Source organism: Delphinapterus leucas, chromosome 6 (genome assembly GCF_059928025.1).
Source record: "Delphinapterus leucas isolate spDelLeu-1000000601 "Yukka" chromosome 6, BTC_Dleu_Yukka2, whole genome shotgun sequence".
In the NCBI taxonomy this organism is placed as follows: domain Eukaryota; kingdom Metazoa; phylum Chordata; class Mammalia; order Artiodactyla; family Monodontidae; genus Delphinapterus; species Delphinapterus leucas.
Window position 1 is genome coordinate 114,614,996 of NC_143134.1, and position 20,036 is coordinate 114,635,031.

At 51.2% G+C, this 20,036-nt stretch overlaps 3 protein-coding genes across 6 annotated transcripts in view; 1 reads left to right on the forward strand and 2 right to left on the reverse strand.

The window, feature by feature from the left end:
- Positions 1–116: 116 nt before the first annotated feature.
- Positions 117–4,750, reverse strand: RPL35 (ribosomal protein L35). Its single transcript, XM_022578761.3, has 4 exons — positions 4,646–4,750; positions 4,037–4,173; positions 2,793–2,874; positions 117–299 (listed from the first exon to the last, which is right to left on the reverse strand). The coding sequence occupies exons 1-4, from the start codon at positions 4,646–4,648 to the stop codon at positions 150–152; spliced, it is 372 nt and encodes a 123-aa protein (XP_022434469.1). The 5' UTR covers positions 4,649–4,750; the 3' UTR covers positions 117–149.
- Positions 4,751–8,372: 3,622 nt separating this feature from the next.
- ARPC5L (actin related protein 2/3 complex subunit 5 like) lies at positions 8,373–16,011 on the forward strand. The gene is made up of 4 exons (XM_022578760.3): positions 8,373–8,642; positions 12,871–12,943; positions 14,158–14,334; positions 15,456–16,011. The coding sequence occupies exons 1-4, from the start codon at positions 8,494–8,496 to the stop codon at positions 15,516–15,518; spliced, it is 462 nt and encodes a 153-aa protein (XP_022434468.1). The 5' UTR covers positions 8,373–8,493; the 3' UTR covers positions 15,519–16,011.
- GOLGA1 (golgin A1) overlaps positions 15,514–20,036 on the reverse strand; it is a 54,430-nt gene continuing 49,907 nt past the window's right edge. For all 4 annotated transcript variants that reach the window (XM_089913739.1, XM_022578758.2, XM_022578756.2 and 1 more), the window contains 2 exons: positions 19,770–19,856; positions 15,514–19,184 (listed from right to left, as the gene is read on the reverse strand). In XM_089913739.1, the coding sequence (XP_089769865.1) occupies positions 19,104–19,184; positions 19,770–19,856 (168 nt within the window). In that variant the 3' untranslated portion in view covers positions 15,514–19,103. The remainder of the gene's footprint in view (positions 19,185–19,769; positions 19,857–20,036) is intronic.

The window sequence follows — 20,036 nt, forward strand, 5'->3', positions numbered from 1 at the left end:
CCAGCAGCAGGCCAGCCTGCTGGGATCCATCAGACACCAGGTAACCGTAACCAGGGCCGCACCAGCCCACCTCTCCGGCACTTAGTAGAAACCCCTATAAACACAAAGCAACACCAGCCAGTTTGTTTGTTTTATTGACACCTGGATGCTCAGGCCTTGACCGCGTACTTCCGGAGTGGGTACAGCCGCTCCTTCCGCTGCTGCTTCTTGGTCTTCAGGTTCTCTTCGTGTTTGTTGAGCCGGCGGCGCATGGCACGCGTTTTCTTGGGCCGCAGATCCAGGGGCTTGTACTTCTTGCCCTGGGTGAGGGGGAGTGGGGGAACATGAGGACCAGGGTTTGGGAGCTACTGCGGTAGCTAAGGAAGCCACAGAGTCGGAACTGAGACGCTGGGATGTGCCTGGGGAGATGCAAGCGTGAGGAGCTGTAGGACACCCAGCCCAGGAGGGGACTGGAGACTGAAGTGTTGCCAGGCCATACTTTGCTTCCTAGCTCTTTAATTCCCCCAAGTTCAAGGCTGGGAAGGACTGTCCTCATTTTCTTTAAGTATATTGATTTGCTGGGCTAGGAAGTAATTTTGCCCAAATCTCAGTGAAGCTGTAGTGGAACTTGGGGTGCACACCCAAGTCAGCCCACTCCCTACTTGGTGCTCTTTCCACCAGATTGCCAGCCGTGCAGTCAACGTCACACCCCAACCCAGCAAAGGATGTCTGGTGCCCACCGAGTCCTGGGGGCATTTCCTGTTATCTTGGCTTAAATTATGTGTGTGTGTACAGGAGGGTGAGATGTGCAGCTTAAGCTGGTGCTCAATTTATCTGAAGGACCTGCCAGGTACCTGTGGTGACATTCCCACCGAACACATGCATCTCAGAGGGAAGACCTGGCTCGGCCGAGACCATCCTGCTATGAGTGGCCAAGCCCCCCTTCCTGACTTGGCTCCTGCTCCTAGACCTTTCTCAGGGCATTGTCTCTCCATCTCTGCTCCCACTCGTTCCCGACCCACTTCCTCCTCAGTGAGGAGTCTAGGCTAAGGCAGCTCTCATGGTCCCCTTTGTTCTGCAAAGGTCCCCTGGGGGCTCTTCAGTTTGAGGCCCTGTGCTGGGTGCTGGTTTAGCTACAAATGAGACCTGCTCCCTGCTCAAGGAGCTCCCAGCACAGTGGAAAACGGAGAACAAGTGGTGCATCAGTGTGGAGGAGGAAAGAGATTAAGGAAGGTTTCACCTAAATGACTGACAACAGCCTTGAAAGCAACGGGCACGTCAACTGCAAGAGAAACCAGAGTGGGCACAAAAGCCCTGAAAAGTGACAGCTCAGGCTGGGAGCTGCCAACAGCCTGGAGGGGTAGGCACATGGCAGGCGTATGTGAGCTAAGCGGGGTTCAGGTCATGAACAGCCTCAGTGCAGAGAACTGCAGGGAAAAAGCTAAGCAGGAGATGAGGGCAAGCTCTGTGGGGGGACCTGGAAGCATGAATGTCTGTCCACCCACATCCCTCATATCAGTTGGTACAGGTCAGGGCTTCATCTGTTTCCAATTTACCAAGCACCTTAGAGCTCTGCTGTCCAAGAGTGGCCACTAGCCACACACACTGTTTACATCCTTCAGTCACTGTGGCCACATAAGCACTTAATAGGCACGCATGGCCAGAGGTTACTGTATCGAACATCAACATCTCTCATAGAGACCTTACCTCTATCTCCAGAAGTCCTGCCTGGCTGTTTGGGGGAGTGTGCTCACTGGATGGTCATGAAGGCAATTTTTCCAGGCCACAACTCTACATGGTCCCCTCAGAGCCTGATGAACGCTCCAGACCCAATTCTCAGAATACGTTCCCCCAAACAAATGCACACACGTCCAGGGGTGGCAGCAACCCTCCCCCCACATGCTGTTGTCCCCTGGGCAGCTAGCCCCGGCACACCGTGATGACTTTTTTGATGTGTCAAACCCTCCAGTCATTCAAACGCTAATTTGGGTATTGATATGAAGCCATTCTGCAGATGCTATCAAAGCCCCTAATCAGTCAGCTTTAATTAAGAGATTATCCAGAGTAACCTGGGTGGGCCTGATCACACTTGAAAGGCCTTAAAGGCAGGGCTGTGGCTTTCCCCCAAGAAATCCACCTGAGGGCAGCAGCTTCAACCAAACCTTGAGCTCCAGCTTGCTCACAGATCCTCTCTTCCCAACAAGTGTTCACCCCACCATCAAACAAGCCATTTTCTTGTAATAAACCAAATGTGTGCATACACAGTATATAAAATCTCCTACTGGTTCCACTTCATAGCTTGAACCCTGACAACACTAGTTTTAGGCACAAGCAAAAAATGATTATAAAAATTCTAGGCTGAGTGAGGGGCAGGCACCTGTGGAAAATCTCCAGGAAGCACTCAATCCACCCTTACCAAGACATGGTTTGGAACCTAGGCCCAATCCATTTACTGTAGGTGGCGCTGGGCAACTTAACCTCTCTAAGCGTTGAGGTCATCATTTGAAAAATGAGGATACCAGATGCTTGGCAGTGACTGACAGTGCTAGCAAGACCATTAAAACATTTAAACAAGACTGCCCAAACTCAGCTGGTGAGGTTTTATTCAAAACCCATCTCCAGCCAGACTCCCACATCTTTGATTTCTTGACAACTGCAGCCCCAAGGAAATGCAGTCTGCATGCCATATGCTAGTAAGAAGGCGAACACATCCACAAGCTGAGAAGTCTCTAGAAAGCCCAGTCCCAAGCACCCCAGCAGAAGCTTGCCATACTGCTCCTCTAGCCAAGCACCACCGTCCCTTAGCCACTAACCTTATAGAATTTCCTGAGGTTCTCTTTCTGAGTCTGGTTAATGACGGTGAGTACACGGGCGATGGATTTGCGAACAACACGGCTACAAAACAGAGACATTGATCAAGATGGGGAAGACACACAGCACTCCCCAAGGTATCTATTTCAGGGCTTGATCCAGATGTCATAGGGCAGGGGCATTCCCCATCAGCTCACCCACATTCACCCAGGAGGTACCTAACCCAGCCCAGGAAGAAGGTGTTCTGGAGAGAAGAGAGACAATAGATGAGTATCCCAGGACTGGGGACATGAACGGCTGGCACATCCAGTGCTTTCGAAGAGTTGTGAAGTGTTCACTGAGGAGGCTTAATGAGGAGAGGTGAAGGGCAGATCAGGAAAGATCTCCCATCCCAGGCCATATATCCTGAGGGCTATGAAGACGACCTAACCAATGCCAATCAGCTAAACGACCTAACCAATGCCAATCTGAATGAGCTGACTGGAGGGAATCATGCTGCAAGCTGCTTAGGGAGTCACAGGAGGGGCCACTGGAGAGGGGATAAGGCTGAAGACAGGAACAGGCTGGGGATAAGTGAGTTTGCAGTCATGTTGAATATGAGTGCTGCTTAGTAAATGACTGGTAAACACAGTCTTGAGGATTCAGCATGCACCACCACAGGAATATTATTGGGTGCCCATTTTGTAATAGAGGAAAGAAAAACCTGGGTGGTGAGCCAATCTACCCACCAAGTAGGATGTGGCAGAAGCGGAATTTATGCCCAGGTTGACTAACTGCAAATCCATGCTCCTTTCACAAATCTTGACTCTTGCTCCACGTACATCAGTAAGTTACACTACAACTCAAGTTAAGGGGTGCAAGGGGTCCCTCAACCAAGTGAGGGGGGATGCGGAAAAAAATCCAAATGCTGGTGGGAGGTAGGAGAAAGGGATCAATGAGACGTTCGAAGGTACCATTAAAATGAGTCTTCAGGGACACCCAGTTCTTTCTCCAGCCAGAGAAGTTGAAGGAGGTTACTCCAGGCAAAAGGACCACAGGTCAAAGGCACGTCACCACGCACCTGGGCATGAGCAAGGGGAGCCTAGAGAGGCTGGCTAGGAAGGGCACGACATTCCGACCCACGGATGCATGGAATGGGCACTTAAACGGACACCTCCTTAAGCCAACTTCGAAAATCCACAAATGTTCCCGACGCATATGTACCCCCCACGCCCAGAGGGCCGTAGTCTGGCCTCCCGTCACTTACATCTTGGAGAGTTTGGAAGCCGCGCCGCCTGTTACTTTAGCCACGCGTAGCTGGGACAGCTCCACTTTCAGGTCCTCCAGCTGTTTCAGCAGCTCCTCCTTCTTCTTGCCGCGAAGGTCTCGAGCCTTAATCTTGGCCTGAGCGAAAGAAAGGGTCTGGGTCAAACACCCAGCGGGGCCGTCTCCCCCTCGGCCACTTACCGAGGCTTCCACCGGCCATCGTCCCCTCCACCTGCGTCGTAATCAGTCCCTGGAGAGCGCGCGCCTCGCCCTGGGCCAGGAGCGCGCTGGAGGCCCAGCACTACCATGCCTTGGGCAGGGCAACCCAGGCCGCAGCAGACGCGCCCTCGCCCAGGCCTGCTGCGAGGCTGGGCCACTACCCCCATTCCGCAGGAGGAAAGACGGAGACCCCGGCGAAGCGCGCGTACCTCTCCTGGTCTAGGCCTACGTGGGGAGTAAGCGAGGGGCCGGCTGGGGCGGCGCTAGGCCATTACGCAGGGCCTCCCACAGGCCGGGTTGGTAGATGGGCTCTCAGGATTCGCCACGCGACTCCCACCCCAGCCCCTAAGCCCCACAGCGCGCGGATGGTGCCCGATTGTCTTACACTCACCATGACTGTAGAGTCGGCCTCCGCCGCCTTCTCGGAGGGAAAGAGGAAGGGGCGGGGCTGACCTCCACAACTACAGCCGGGTGGCGGCGGGCGTGGTCAATAACGCTGGCGGGGGAGCCCTGGCTCCGCCCCTGCCGCCTCACCCACGCGCGAGGAAAGCTGTGGTCCGGCCCGCCGAGCCCCGCCCCGAGGAGCCGGAGACCCGCCCAGCAGTGCCCGCGTCTTCTTCCCGCGCTCTGGAGAATACTTGGGTTCGGTGTATTGCCCAGAGCAGCGCTGTGGGGAAGTCGAGGCCTGGGGTGGCGGCAATTTACTGGACTAGTAAGGACTCGGATTCATCCATTCATTTATTCATTCATTCATTCATTTGGTAAACCTTTGCAGGTCGCCCAGTCTGTGCTACTCCGTGCTGGGCGCCGGTGTTCCGGGGGTACAGAGTATGAAGGTTGAGGGTTTTCAAAGATGAATTAACATGGCCTCTGCCTTGGAGGAATTTAAAGTCCAAGGTGGGCGGGGAAGGGCGGGGTCAGACAACTATAATCCAACTGCAAAAAAATTCTAGTGGAGACTGCATGCGTTAGGGGAAACATTCATGGCCTTTTCTTAGTGAACCTGACCCGGTTTCAAATTCTTATCCTGTTGCCTGGTGCTAGCTGACTCTCCCTTCCCCTCCCTGAGTCTTAGTTTTCTCACCTGTGATATGGGGTATTTATAAGGATCAGGAAGATAACATGTAAAACTCTTAGCACAAGACCTGATGCAGGACTTCCCTGGCGGTCCAGTGGTTAAGACTGAAGTTCCAATGTAGGAGGCAGAGGTTCCATCCCTGGTCGGGGAACTAAGATCCCACATGCCGTGGGGCACGGCCAACAAAACAAAACACCTGATGCATAACAAGTGCTCAAAATATCATCACCATCAATATTCCCAGTTGAATGAACACTTGAGATGGCCTGAAAGTTAAAAGGCGGATTTCACAAGGGAAAGTGCTCAGGCTTTCTGACTGGACGGTTGCATTGTTGCCCCAACCAGCAAGCATGAATCTGTGCTCTAGTGTCACTCCATTGCCCTTAACAAAGGCACACCCACACGTTAGAACTCTAGTTAAAGCCAGGTTGGCCCCTTGCTGCTGTCACGTGTCTCCTCCAGGAAGCCTTCTCCCATCCCCTTATGGGTTTCCGTTAATGGATAGTAGCCTTGGACTAAATTGGGACACAGACGGCCCTTGTGTGCAGAGCTTTCTGGGCAATCCTCTCTTTAGCCCCAAACATACTGAATTAAAATAAATTTATGTATCTATCTCCACAGCCAGCCTGGAAGTTCTCCAGGGGTCAGAACCATGGCTGACACCTGGTTTGGTTTTTCTCATCTCCAGGCCCAGCATATGGATGCTTGTTGGATGAGCTGAATTAATCAGCTTTGCCCAAGATCATGGGGAGGCATGCTTCCAGGAAGTGGAGGGAGGTGGAGAAGAGAGAGCAGAGGACATTCTTGGCATGGATTAGTCTTAAATGGAAGTTGAATGGTGCACAGGGACTTGACTATCATATTTTCCAAATGCTTACAGTTCTATTAAAGGTAATGATTGTGTACATCTTTTCTGAACTTGAAGTCACCTATGACTACCCTGTTTCTCTTACATGCCACATCCAACCCACTCCCAAATTCTGCAGCCTCTTTCTTCAAAATACCCAACCTCTTCCCACCACTGTTACTGGCACCTGCCTGGCCTGAGCTGCCATTGCCTGTCACCTGGACCATTGATGTCATTTCTTAAATCACCTACTTTGGCTCAGGCTCCCATGTGTTCTCAATACACATTTGAGGGACACTTTTCAAGTCAGATCATGTCACTGCTCTGCCCAGAATTTCCAGGGCTGTCCTGAGTTAAGACCACATCCTTTCCTCAGCCTACAAAGCTCTTCAGCACCCGCCCCTCCCCCCCACCTCCCTTCCATCTCATTTCTTCTCACTCTTCTGCTCCAGTATGGCCTTGCTGTTTCTGGAATACACCAAGCCTGCCCTGTCTTTGAGCCTTTGCTCAGCTCCCTCCTTCACTTCCTGCAGGTCCTTGATCAGCGTCACCTCCTCGGGGACACTTCTCTTGACCACTTTATCTGAGTTACTCTCAGAAACTGCATGTTGTTTTTTTCTTCTCCTCAGAATACAGTCATCCCTGACATAGTGTGAATTTTTAATTCTGCCCCCTTGACTGGAATGGAGATCCACGGTCATAAACAGTGACATTATTTCCTTCACCAGTTTATTTGGGGGCTATTTCCTTACTTGTAAAACGGGCATTTTGGTTTAAAATTCCTTCTGATCAGGATGTTCTGGGGATATGAATTTCTGTTGTCTTGTGGCCTCCCTAGGTCACACAGATTTCTTCCAAGGTATGGAGCTGATAGGCCGGTCTTCCAGGACCCCTGATACTTTTTTTTTTTTTTTTTTTGCGGTACGCGGGCCTCTCACCGTTGTGGCCTCTCCCGTCGCAGAGCACAGGCTCCGGACGCGCAGGCTCAGCGGCCATGGCTCACGGGCCCAGCTGCTCCGCGGCATGTGGGATCTTCCCGGACCGGGGCACGAACCCGTATCCCCTGCATCGGCAGGCGGACTCTCAACCACTGTGCCACCAGGGAAGCCACCTGATACTTTTATTTAGCACCTGTAGGAGTCTATCTTTAGCACCCAAGATTAGGTAGCATCCTAGTCTGACAATATTTTTTTGATCTGTAGACACAGTTCAATGGGAAGTATTCGAAGCAATGAAAACGAGTCACATCTCATTAACTTCTACTGGTCTTTATTAAAAGGAAAACTATTATATGAAAACAAAGACCCAATGTAGTCTCAGGCTAAGTCTCATTGATAGAACCCCTCAAGCAACAGCCCAGGCACCTAATCTTGGCACTACAATGTTGTCCTTGACTCTGCCCTATCTCTACCCATCTCAGACTCTGGGGGTTCGCTTCCTACCAGGATATTCCTCTCCAGCCAGGCAAGATATCTCAGCCCCCGAGGACCTTGCCCTTCCTGCCAGGATGGTGGCCACAGGGTCATCCCCCTATCCCCGCCCCCTACACACCCGGTCAAGGTGACTGCTACAGACGCGGGGCCGCCGCCCGCTCAAACTCAAATGTCTTCATTGTCTTGTCAGCACCCTGGATACACTTTAAACGTCTTTAAAGTCTGCCAGCCCATTAACAATACGGTCACTACAACAATAAGGCAGACGCAACCTCCACTGAGCTCAGTGGGGTGGCGTCCAAAGCTCCTATAATCCGAGACTTAGGTTCTCCCACCCCAGGTCACTCCCCGGGGCCTAAGAATTACTACTCATCCCTCAGGCCTCAGCTCGAAGGTTTCTTCTCTAAGAAGCCTGCCCGGCACTCGACAGGCCGAGCCGGGCGCCTTATCCTGGGGGCCCCGTGCCCCCTCAGTCTGGGCAGAGATGACACCCGGAGTCGGCGAGGGTGCCCGCCCCGGCCCCCTCGGGTGCAGGAGCGAAGCCGAAGTGCGCAGTTATAGCGTCCACGTGCTAGGCCTGCGCGGGATTGGACGCCTGCTCCTCAGACGGGAAGACTTTACCTCCGTGAAGCCAGGAGTCCCTCGGAGCTCCACAGGCCTCTTTCCCGGCGCTTCCCGACACGCCCCACCCGTCCCTCCCACCTGCACTTCCGGTTCCGGCGTGGGCCGGAAGTGGGCGGGCGGCTGCGGCTGCGCGCGGAGGAGGTGGAGGAGGTGCCGGGTGGCAGCTTCCCGCCCCCGAGCCGGAGCCGGTTCCGAGCGGAGTAGAGTGGAGGTCTTCCCCGGAGCGTAAGTGCCTGAGCGGGCGCCGAGCCCCCACCATGGCCCGGAACACGCTGTCCTCGCGCTTCCGTCGGGTGGACATCGACGAGTTTGACGAGAACAAATTCGTGGACGAACAGGAGGAGGCGGCGGCGGCGGCGGCCGAGCCAGGCCCGGATCCTAGCGAGGTGGACGGGCTCCTGCGGCAATATCCTTCTCCCGCGCGGCGGCCCGGACTCCCCTTTGGCCCGGCCTTCCCACTTCCCTCATCCCCGGCTCCGGCCCTTCAGGCCGACCTCCCCACTCCTCTCAGGCCCGGACCCCTCAGGTCAGTCTCCCGACTCCCTTCCGACCTGGCTCTCCTCGGGCCACGCATCCCCACTTCCCTCTGACCCGGCCTCCCCACTCACCTTGTCCCCGGCCGGAGCCCTCGGAGCCTCCCTCAAAAGCGCGGCCCCACGCGGCCCCCGGATCCTGGTGGGCCGGCCTGCTCGGCGGCCCCAAGAGCGTGCCGGAGGGGGCCTCCGGCTCGTAGGCCCCTCACTCTTGAACGAGACCTCTCCCCTTTCTTCCCCCTTGCCTCCCCACGCCCTCAGGCTGGCCCTTCCTTGGGCGCCCGATCACCCCATCCCTCCCATGCGGGAAACGGGGCTATACTCGGGCATGATCGGCGGGAGGCGCCGAGGTGAGCCACCGCTGAGTAATTGAGCGGCCAGGGCGGCTCCCAGGCACAGTCCTCTCGGGCCGGATTGCAGCACCACCTGAAAATAGGTGGGTGGATGGCTGCGGGGAAGAAAGGCCCCATGGGGGGAGCCAAGGCTGCAGCCTTAGTCCAGCCCTGAGGTTTGAGATCGCACCTCCCACCCCAGAATCATTCTGACCCTGCGGCTTAATGCCACTCTTCCTCACCTATTCTTAGTTATGACCATTCATTGGGCTTTGGACCTCGATGGTCTCAGCCACGTTCAACAAGTGAGTTTTGCCCCCCCCCACGCATAGGCTTCTTGTGCAGGAAGCAGTGGAAAAAACTAGTCGTTTAGAGCTAAGAAAAAACAGCATAAAGTGAGATGTAAAAGTAGAGCCCCACGACTGGAAATGACTGTTCTGTGGTCACAGAAAACAAGCATTTAGAAAACAAGATTAAAAATAGAGTTGGCTGTCACAGCCTGCTTGGTCCCGTAGCAGTTTGAGCACAGGAAACTGACTTATTCTCACAGGAAGGATTTTTCTTTATTCAAATGGTGTTACAGGAAGTGCCTACCCCTCCCCCGCACTGGCCAGGGCAGGGTTGGAGGCTCATGCTGTACTGTATATAAATCAGGTTCTGGGTGTTTAGTCAGTTGACTCAGCTTGGGAAGTCGAGCCCATAGACTGCCTTTGGGAGGAGTCCTACAGTGTTCCTCCAATGTGCCTTTGAAACAAAAACCTCCAGACTTTCTTTGTTTGAACAGAAATGTGTTTTCAAAGGTGGTGATTCAAACTTGTATTTCCTGCCCCATCAGGGTCACCCTGCTTACCCCATTGGTGAAATGGGGCCATGAGAAGGGCCCCCATGAGGGAAGGGTGATTCTGCAGTCTGGTGTAGAACCTGACTCATGGGCAGGCATTGCTGAAAGGACTCCAGCGTCAGGCCTGTGGCCCAGACCATCCACAAAGGGGGAGGGCAAGGTCCGGTTATCTGCTGTCTTGGCCTTGGTGCTGCAGAGACTTGTTGAAGGTCATCTCTTGATACGCTCCTCACATGATAGGTTCCTTGAGGCTGCTTGGAGACCTAGGCTTAGCACATCAGGGGATGGTAGTTTCTCCACTAATGACAGTGTCAGAAACCTTGTTACCATGGAGAGTGTACCTCTTGGGATTGGGGAAAGGGAGGTTAGCAAATGAGAACTGAAATCCTGGCAAATGTGGGGCCCAGGAAGGAAGGAGGAAGGAGCTAATATTTGCTGAGTCCCTACCATGTGCCAGGTCTTGGATTTATGTTACATTATTAAACTATAGAAAGGGCTTCTAGGAGTCTTAGAACAGAGGTGAGGGGAGTAGGGATAGGGGTTGGTTGATTGGAGTGAGGGGATGTAGGGAGTGGGCCTGTCCTAGTACTGTATAGGGAAGCAAGTCATGGTGGGAGATCACACACATGAAATAGAGCGTGGGCTGTGCATCCACACAGACCCAACTCAGTCTTCTATAGCTGTGTGACTTTGAATGGGTCACTTACACTCTCTGAACCTCAGTATCCTCCTGTGTTAAAAGGAGGAGAACCAAGCTGGGCTTATAGGTTCCATGGGACCATCACTGGACAACATCCCAGAAGGCTTTAGCACAGTGCTGGACATACAGTAAGTGTCCTGGACATGCACCTTGGGCCTGTGGGTGGAGTGGCAGCAGGGGATTGTAGAAAGAGCTTGGCTTTGGAGTCAGGCATCCTTGTGTTTGAAGGCCAGCTGGACAGCTTAGCTTTGTGACCTTGAACACGTCATTTTCCTTCTCTGAGCCTCAGATTCATTGCCTTTAAAATCAGAATAATGATTCTTGTCACAAAGAACTGTTAGCAGTGATGAGATGACATGTGAAAACACCTGGGCACAGGATCTGAGATCTTGTGGGGATTTTAAAGAATTGGCTCTTTTTCTTCCTTGCTGAGGCACCTTCTGGTCCTCTGGAGGGGGATCTGTCCAGAGCAGTAGTTTTGAATGATTTTGCAGTCTCCTCCCTTTGAGGAAATTTGTCGATGTTTGGAGATATTTTGTTTGTCACAACTTGGGGGGTGGGAGGGAGTGCTACTGGAATCTAGTGCATAGAGGCCAGAGATGCTGCTAAATACTGTACCATGCATGCACAGGACAGACCCCACATCAGTCATCTGGTCTAAAATGTCAGTCGTAGTGCTGTGGTTGAGAAACCCTGATCTAGAGGAGACCAGGGGCTGGGCACAGTTCCTTGGCCTCCACAGCCTGTTCTCTGGAAGGGCCTAAAACCAGCTGAGACAGAGGCCAGCTTGATAAATGGTATGCCCCTCCCTACTCCCCAGTTCTCCCCAGCTGCTGAAGGCCCCCTACCTATCAACACCTATAGTGAATGTTTGGTAGAGGGGTGCTGCAGAGAGATTAACTCTAAAGCAGTGACTCTTTTTGCCCCTGTGGACTAGTTATCCTACCCTTACCCATTCATCTTCTGAAATATTTTGTTTCCCAACCGTGCTGGTTAGTGAAGAGTGAGCGCCAGCCTTCGTTTCCTCTGAAGCCTCTGGGACTCTGCCTATTGCTCTGGGATGTCAAATTCGAAAAGAGTTCTGAGGTAGAAATTATCTGTGGCTGATAATCACACTGGCCCTAACCAGGCTGGGAAAAAGGAATTCCAAAGCTGACAGATACAGGGGTGTGGGAGAGTGGGCTGCCTCTCAGATTGGAAGGTGGATCAGAGCCCAGCAGGGTGCTAGGGAGCTCCACAGGGGTGGCTCCCTGGGTGTGTGGGCCCAGCTCAGTCAAGATGGAGGCCACACTAGGGAAGACCGGGGACTCGGCTTTGCTTGGGAGGTTCTGGCTGTTCACACATGGGTATCCCTGCATGAACAGGAGTAGAGACCCGATTGGGCGGCAGCCATTTCTTGTTCTATTTTTGAAGCTTTTTGGCTGAAGCCAGTGTTTCAGATGAGGAAATGAAAGTCAACTGATGTAATTCAGTTTAAAATAGGTGTCACCTTTGGGGACCTAACCCAGATTGTAATTTTCTTTTGAGCACTGGCAATTCAGAGCTCAGCAAAGATTATGTCAGGACTCCAGCTAAGGTTTGGGGAGCAAGGAGGGGAGGATTGATTCATTTTGTTGGCAAAAGGTTCTTTTAGATTGTTAAATTTCCCCCAGTTGGGACCTCACTGACTTGGGTAGGTCTTGGAGGATAAAAGTTTTAGCACATCTTAATTTCTTTAATAGTTTAACTGATAGAAAACATTGGATTAAGAGTTAGGAGACCTCCATTTGTGCCTTTGTTCTTCCCTTTTGAGAATGAGAAGATGAAAATGATAACCTTACTCGGTGGTCGTGAGGGTCCAGTAGGGCAGATAGGGTGCCAAGTAAGTGCAAATCAGCTCAGTCAGATTTTGCTGCAAGTTACCCTGCGGGGGCGGTTGCTTTGCTACTCCCTTCCCGGGAGGGAGCGAGTCCGTGTCCAAACTTGCTTTGAAGGGGAAGGTTTCGGGGCCAGCAGAGGAGGGGTTTGCAGGTTTGGCAGAGATGCCCCACCCACCCTCCGTGTGGCTCAGGAGAGCCTGTAGGCTACCCTCTGAACTGGCTGTGCCCACCGAGAGGCCACAGTGGGAGGCGGGTGGATGTGGATAGATGCCATTTGACTCCACTCTCTTGAGCTCTTTTTGAAATGAGTTCGTTAATAAAAGCATGAACATGCTAGAGCCTAGCCATCCTTAACTGGGGCTGATGCACAGGGGACATGCTTCGGGCGTTTCATGCAGCCTTGCGGAACTCTCCCGTCAACACCAAGAATCAAGCTGTGAAGGTAAAGGGGGCTGAACTGCAGCTCTGCTGGGTGGGTGTTGGGACCAGGGCTGTGATTGTCCAGTGTGAGCTCCCTGGGACTCTGGACAGCATCTGTTTCATCTCTGCATTGGTGAGTATCTACCAAGGAAGTGAGTTGGCACCGGGCTGTGTTTCCACGGACGCCTCCTGGCGCTCCTAACACCCAAAGCTGTCAGTGTTCATAGTAAACGCTCCCCAAAGAAACGTTCACTCCTCCCCGAGGCCTCATGGGGTGAGAAGTCAGCCCAGCCCTTCCTGATGAGCAAAGTTATAAATTAGCTTGCCATGTGGGACTTAGCAGTGGTTATGCTTTTATAAGCTATTGAATAAGCTTTATTTGCATAAGGATTTTCAGTGCTTTTATGATTTCCTGCCTCATAAAAACTAGGTGAGACCATACGGTTGTGCAGACTGTATCCGTTACGTTGTCTAAAAGCTCATCGCTGAGACTGTCTAAAATTTGGTCCAGGGAAAGGGGTCTCTTTGGAGCTGGGGTTTTGCCATCTTGTGATGGCACTTTTTTTTTTTGATGGCATCTTGATATAAATGGCTGCACCTGTCAAACACGGAGGAAAATGGCCCCTTTGTTCCATTGAGGGTGAACACAGACAGAAGGTGCAGCCAAGTAGACCTGTTTTTTTTTTTTCAATTTCCACAGTTATGATCCTGTAGAGTTGTTTTTATTTTGTTTTGTTTTTTTGCGGTACGCGGGCCTCTCACTGTTGTGGCCTCTCCCATTGCAGAGCACAGGCTCTGGACGCACAGGCTCAGTGGCCATGGCTCACGGGCCCAGCCGCTCCGCGGCATGTGGGATCCTCCCGGAGCGGGGCACGAACCCGTGTCCCCTGCATCGGCAGGCGGACTCTCAACCACTGCACCACCAGGGAAGCCCATGATCCTGTAGAGTTTTAAGGCCTTGCTGGTGTCATCAGAAATAGGGATGCTTCTCCCCAGGAAACTGCTTATTTCCCCCAAAATAAGTGGAATAAATTACTGGCTTTGAATACTTTGGGATACTTTGAAACTTAAATCAATAAAAGAATTTCACTTAAGCATTCCAAATGAATTAGAAATTGGGCAGTGTTTCTAATGAGTTCTGACTACTTGGTTTGGTGTTTCTGAGCCTGCAGTGCAGGATGTGGATATGCCTGGGCCATGGCTCTAGGCCTCACTCCCTTTCTCTTTCCTCTGTAGGAACGGGCCCAGGGCGTGGTGCTGAAAGTGCTTACAAATTTTAAGAGCAGCGAAATTGAGCAGGCTGTGCAGTCACTGGACAGAAATGGCATTGACTTGCTTATGAAGTACATTTATAAAGGGTTTGAGAAGCCCACAGAAAATAGCAGTGCAGTGTTACTCCAGTGGCATGAAAAGGTATGTGAACATCAGGCAGCCCACTGAGTCACCCCAGCCCCAGGGTTCAAATCAGCAGGCCAGGCCATCCCAAACAAACAAAGGACAGTCTGATAGGCATGTGAGAATAAGGGGCCATGCCTTAAGCAACCTGGGACATCTGAGCACTTAACCTCTCCCAAGGAAGCAACTGGTAGGGATCTGCCGTCTCTGGTAATCGCCGTTGCTTTAGCTGCTGGTTTGTGCCGGGCAGGCATGGGGGCAGGTGACTTGGCGTGGTAAGGTAGAGGCAGGCTTGCTGGTGGCTGGGACTTTGTAATACTTTCTTTGGGCTTGTGGAGGTGGTGGTTGTGGGTCTTAGATTCAGGCTGAGCCCTCCCATTAGCTCTGAGGGCTTCCTGCTCCAGTCTCAGCCTCACCAGGCCCAAGGGGGCAGTGGCAGATACCTTGGCAGTGTCTTTAACAGGGCCTTCATCCACCTGAAGCATGAAAAGCCTGTCCTTTGCTTGGGTCAGTATAAGAGCAGGGCCTTTCATCAAGCCTGTGTCCTTCCTGAAAGGCTCTGTTGAGTTTTAAGGGAGTGGCCCTTACTGAGGGATCGGTCGCTTGGGCAGCCTGGGGCTGGGCTGTGGCCTTTGGTCCTGCCGGTGGGTGTGCTCTGCCAGAAGGTGAGCTCCTAGGCTTAGTGGGTGGAGGTGGTCGTGGGGCTCAGGGGAACTGAGTGGTATGGAGGCCAGGCTCTCTGGTCCCTTTAAGGCAACTGGGTGCTCAGCCCTGTTGATGTTTCAGCTCTAATGGGCTAGTGTTTGTTTAAGTGCCTACGGCTATGCCTGTAGGCTGGGACATGATGAGCTTGTCAAAGGGAAACTGGGGGTCTCTGTGTGAGCTTGGTAACAATGTTCTCAAGCCCAATTCTCCTGCCTCAAGAGCTAGCAGCTCTTGGGAACCCTTTGTTCCAGGACAGGGCTCCATCCCCTGAATGTGGACCCTGTTGGCACCTCTTAACCGTGCTCTCGTGGGAATCCTTTTTCAGAAGGTCTATGACATGGTCAGGAGCGCATGGTCCCATCTTCCCTGGCAAGCTAGGCTCCCCTTGTCCAACCAAATCTCAACTGACACCTTTTCTTTTCCTGCCCCTACAGGCATTAGCCGTAGGAGGACTAGGCTCCATTATAAGAGTTCTTACAGCAAGAAAGACTGTTTAAAAAAAAAAAAAGACTCATGTTACCTTGAGAAGAATTTTGGATGCACAGGCTGTTGAAGAAGGGATTGACAATGGACCATCTTCCTCAGAACTCCCAAGTAAACTATTTCAGGACATGCATCCGCTAAAGTGTATTTTATTTTCAAGGTGGAGGGAGAAATCGTCTTACTGTTTCCTAAATCCTTTGCAGGATCTGATAGTCTATGCCTTTGTCCACAAGTAATGCAGAACTGACATTGTGACTGTCTACCAGAGTGGCTGGCCTGCATTGGTCAGGTGTACCTCTGTGCACTGCCTGTGTAAAAGCGGGGAAGGATGACTTGGGCAGGTGCAGATTCGAGGGATGTGGTAAAAAAGGGAGAGCTTGGTTTTTGTTGAAGTGGAAAACCCCCAAGGGTTTGTACAGACATCCCGACCTCCCAAAGAAGGCGGGCTCTCTTGGGTTCATTGTAAAGTGCCTGCTGCATCAATAAAGCTCTTGGCTTATTAGTATATACTCTGCAGTGTGTTTCATGTATATAAAAGAAGTGGGTAATGGATGGTAATGAATGAGAGGTCGCCTGTTCTGGAAACTGGAATGGAGGGGGTAGACGTGTGTCCCCACCGAGCCATGGGAGCGAGCGTGGCATTCCAGCCCTCCTGTCACAGCAGTACCTCAGGCCTGGGCTGCAGTGCTGCTGGCTGCTACAGAGAGCTGTTTTGCTGAATAACTAACTATTTATTGTTTTTACTTCTTTCATTTGTGTGTAGTTTTGGAGCTTATTTAATAAAGTGCCAAACATTCAATAATTGACCTAAGCTTTAAAAGTCTTCAGTTTGTGTGACTGCACTTGGAGTCTTTTGGGAGCAGGCTTAGACGGGCCCAGTCACCACCTCCTGACGCTGGGTTCGGCTGTTCGGCAGGAACACCGTGATGTTGTTTTCTTTAAAGGGTTAAGAGCCAGAAACAGGTAGCAATCAGCCTATAGATATAAAAGGAACATTTTGTTCCCTGTAACCACTAACAGTGGGCCTCTCTGAAGAGCAGAGATGCTTTTCTTTCCCTTTTGGCACATGTAACTGCTGTTTGCTAAAGGCAGGGACCCCGTTCATGTCCCTGAAGCTCTTTCCAGTCATGTGGGCCTTGGAGATGGAGGTTGACCAAAGTGACAATCCTCCCAACTCCTCTGCAGAACCCCACCCTTCCTGGGAGGTAGGACTGGGCTGCTGGCTTCATTAAATTACATGTAATGTTTATTCACCTAAACCTAATCTGGGGAGGTGCTTCCTGGAAGACTAGTGTTCTACAGGCCTTGAACTTGGCCTTGGGAGTTTTAAATGTGAGACACAATGTACTAAATTTAACAAGTTAAAGAAATACTGACACCAAACTATATCAATTAAATCCACTGCCTCTGGATTGAAGAGCTTTAATCAAAAAGTGTATTGCACCACAAGTGAATTTTCTACAGCAGTTTTAGATAATACAATCTCCCTGTGTACAACATGGAGGGTGAGATCAAGATCCAATGCTCATATAAAGGACTATATATACTGTCTCTATCACAGAACTTTTTATACAAGTAAAAGTGCATCAAATCACTTAGAACATTTATTCCACTCTTCTTAAAGCTGAAGGAAATTCAACATGCAGGAGGAAAGCCTGATTAGAATGAATCCTCCCTGTGCAAGTACAGACTTAGTGAGGGGCCCCACAACCAACGACGCCTAAAATGGCCGGCGAACGTGGGTGGTGGGTGAGACCAGCTCGAGGGCTGGAGAAGCCACTGGGGAGTCGGGCGGGGCTCCCACGGCTGTGTGGTAGTCGCCTCTAGCAAGCCCTGAACTACCCAATCTTAGGGACTCTTTCCTGGAAGAGCTGGAAGAGCTACCTCCTATTCATCAAAATTATGGAACAGAAGGGACTCCTGTTTTGTGTCCCCACCAGATATATGGAAAACAGCATTCTAAACACAGGTGAGACATCTGCAGGGGGAGCCATAGGAGGAGGTAGGTAACCGGAGAATGGGTCACTTGGATGGCAGAGAGCCCAAGTGGGGACGAGGGTGATGCTGCCCTTGCTTGGTACTTCTAGGTCCACGGAACTGTCTTATGTTAATTGCAAATCCTTGTTTTCCTGTGAGACATACTTTATTTTAACCCTAAACATAGTTGAGAAACATAACTTTACATCATTGGATAACTGATGATAAATTTAGGAGCTCCAGTTATTCAGTTTTTTATTTAACCAATAAAACTTTCATCAAACTATAACTCAATATATGGTTTCCCTTTAGATTTGATAGTGTGCCTTATCCAGGGCAAGCACATTCCCTTTTCTTTATAATGATAACTAATACACGTTTTTATCAGTCAGTTCCAGAGCCATTTGCATGCTATCAAGTACTGCAGCCAGCTGGGGGCTGCCTGGTTGCCATACATGAATGTAGTGTCATCTTAAATATTTGGGGGTAGGGTGACAGACAGGGAGAGACGGTGGCTCCACTTACAAGGCAGTCCACCCTCCAACGTTTTGGTCAAGCCTGGGGAGAGGGACAGCTGCTGCTTCCTTTGAATACAGCAGACTGTCCTTAGCAGTAGAAAATGTGATTAGCATTTGCTCAGTGTTACAACACAGAATTAAGAGCTAAACAAATGAAACACCACCACTGCTTCAGAGGGAAGCAGCTGCCAAAGAATGCTAGTGACATTCCAAAGGGACAGGGCTCCCAATCTTAGAAATAATTTCCTCTTGATGCTCTGATTTTCCTTTAAGAACACCAGTTAAATGGATTTTATAATACAGAAGACATGTTTATAATAGCAAGGAACTTTAGCTATAAAAAATAGTTTAAAATGGTTTACCAGCAACCTATCCAAGACAAGTACATTCATTAAAAAGGCAATTGAGTGTATTTGGTACTAAGGATCTTTTTATACATTTGCTAGTTTTCTTCAGTAAAATGAGATACTGTCAGAAAGGTGCATATTCATTAATCCACACTGGCCCCAGAGTACCTTAAAGACGGACACAACTAAAGTTCTCGGTGGTCTGGGAAACGACGTGAAATAATGTTTCCTTGGGAGAAAGGGTTAAAAAGCTGCTTCTAACTCATCTGAACCCAAACATACTGAAAGGGAAAGGGAGTTTTTAAAGGCCGGCCTCACTGAGTTGGCTCTTCGTGGCAGAACTAGGTGGGTCTGGGCTGCTGGGCACCATCTTGAAGGGCTGTCTATGTCCAGCGTCATCACCACACGGTAGATCAGCCGCCTCCTCTCTGACACATGCTGAGGGCTTCAGCTTTAAGTGCTCACCTTGAAAGAGGATTCAGGGGCAGATGGGTGCTGGCCAGAGCTGGGATTTTAGCAGCACTGTGGAAATGTGGGTAGTGCCAGAACCCTCTGGTGACCAGAACAACAGGATCAGCTACCTCCTGAGGTTCTTATCAGTCTGCAGGAGTGGGCCTTAAGTCTTGTAAACAATGTTCAGATGCTTGTACAAAATACTGCAGTTACAGTGATTAAAAACCCACCCAGACTGGTGTGTCAGTGTTCTTTTCACAGAAAAAGTGTCAGCCCTTGGAGGTTCATCCTTGGGTGGTGCCGCCTAGGACCATGGTATCCGAGGGTTGGAGATGGATGGCCGGATGCTGCCCTTGGGAGCTGGCTTGGACCCAAACCACGACATCTGGGTTTGAAACAGGAAAAGCTCCTGAGATGAGAATCAGGACTAGGTACGAAGCAGCTGAAAGAGCCCCTCCCCAGCCGTGGGCCGCCACCCCCGCCCTCCACACACCCGGACTCTGGCTGTGAGCAGAGCAGTGAAGACGATGGTTCTGGTAACCAGTGTGCAGGGCTGCAAGGCCCATTCTAAAGATGGGAGGGAGACAGGAGCAAAACCTGAGGTGACAGGAACAAGGGAGTGGAATTTAGGTAACATTTCCTTAAAATGTTTTCTATTATAGCATTTACGCAGGTACTTTTTGAATATTTTTCATTTTTTAACAAAGTCTGGGTGCTGGCCAGACCTGGGGCTGTTGATGAGGTGATACCAATGAAAGTGCTCTGGAGAAGAACACAAGGCCCTGTTAGTCAAGTACAGCAGAGACCTGTGGGCACAAAGCATGTCCTCGGTAAATACTACCCGAGTCCAGTTCATCAACCAAAAGCACCTTCCAAGCTAATGATGCAGCTGTGGGCTGGTCTCACCTGCCAGGGCTGGGATGACTGACTACATTTTTTGGGAGGCGGACAGCAGACCAGGAAACCCTACCTTATACTCCAGGGTTTCTCTGAGCATGTTCTCCTCCTCTTGTGAAAAGTTCAGCAACACTGACACAGCTTTTATAAGATGAAAAGCCTGAAACAAAGCAAATCTTGCTGCCATGGGCCTCGGTCAGTTATCAGGCGGTCAGGGGGCTACATGGCAGCATCTCCTGGTCCTGCTCCTCCTGTGCGCTCCGAGCTTGGTCAGCAAGGACCACGCAGAGGGTGGAGGTGGGCATTCTGAGGTCTGCTGGTTCTTTTCCTCCCCCACCTT

Coding starts and splice junctions, on each gene's coding strand:
- RPL35 (XM_022578761.3), bottom strand. Junction 2,875..4,036: donor GCTTCCAAACTCTCCAAGAT/GTAAGTGACGGG, acceptor TCTGTTTTGTAG/CCGTGTTGTTCGCAAATCCA. Junction 300..2,792: donor ACCTCAGGAAATTCTATAAG/GTTAGTGGCTAA, acceptor CCCCTCACCCAG/GGCAAGAAGTACAAGCCCCT.
- ARPC5L (XM_022578760.3), top strand. CDS start 8,494: ATGGCCCGGAACACGCTGTCCTCGCGCTTCCGTCGGGTGGACATCGAC. Junction 8,643..12,870: donor GTGGACGGGCTCCTGCGGCA/ATATCCTTCTCC, acceptor GGGCTGATGCAC/AGGGGACATGCTTCGGGCGT. Junction 14,335..15,455: donor TACTCCAGTGGCATGAAAAG/GTATGTGAACAT, acceptor CTGCCCCTACAG/GCATTAGCCGTAGGAGGACT.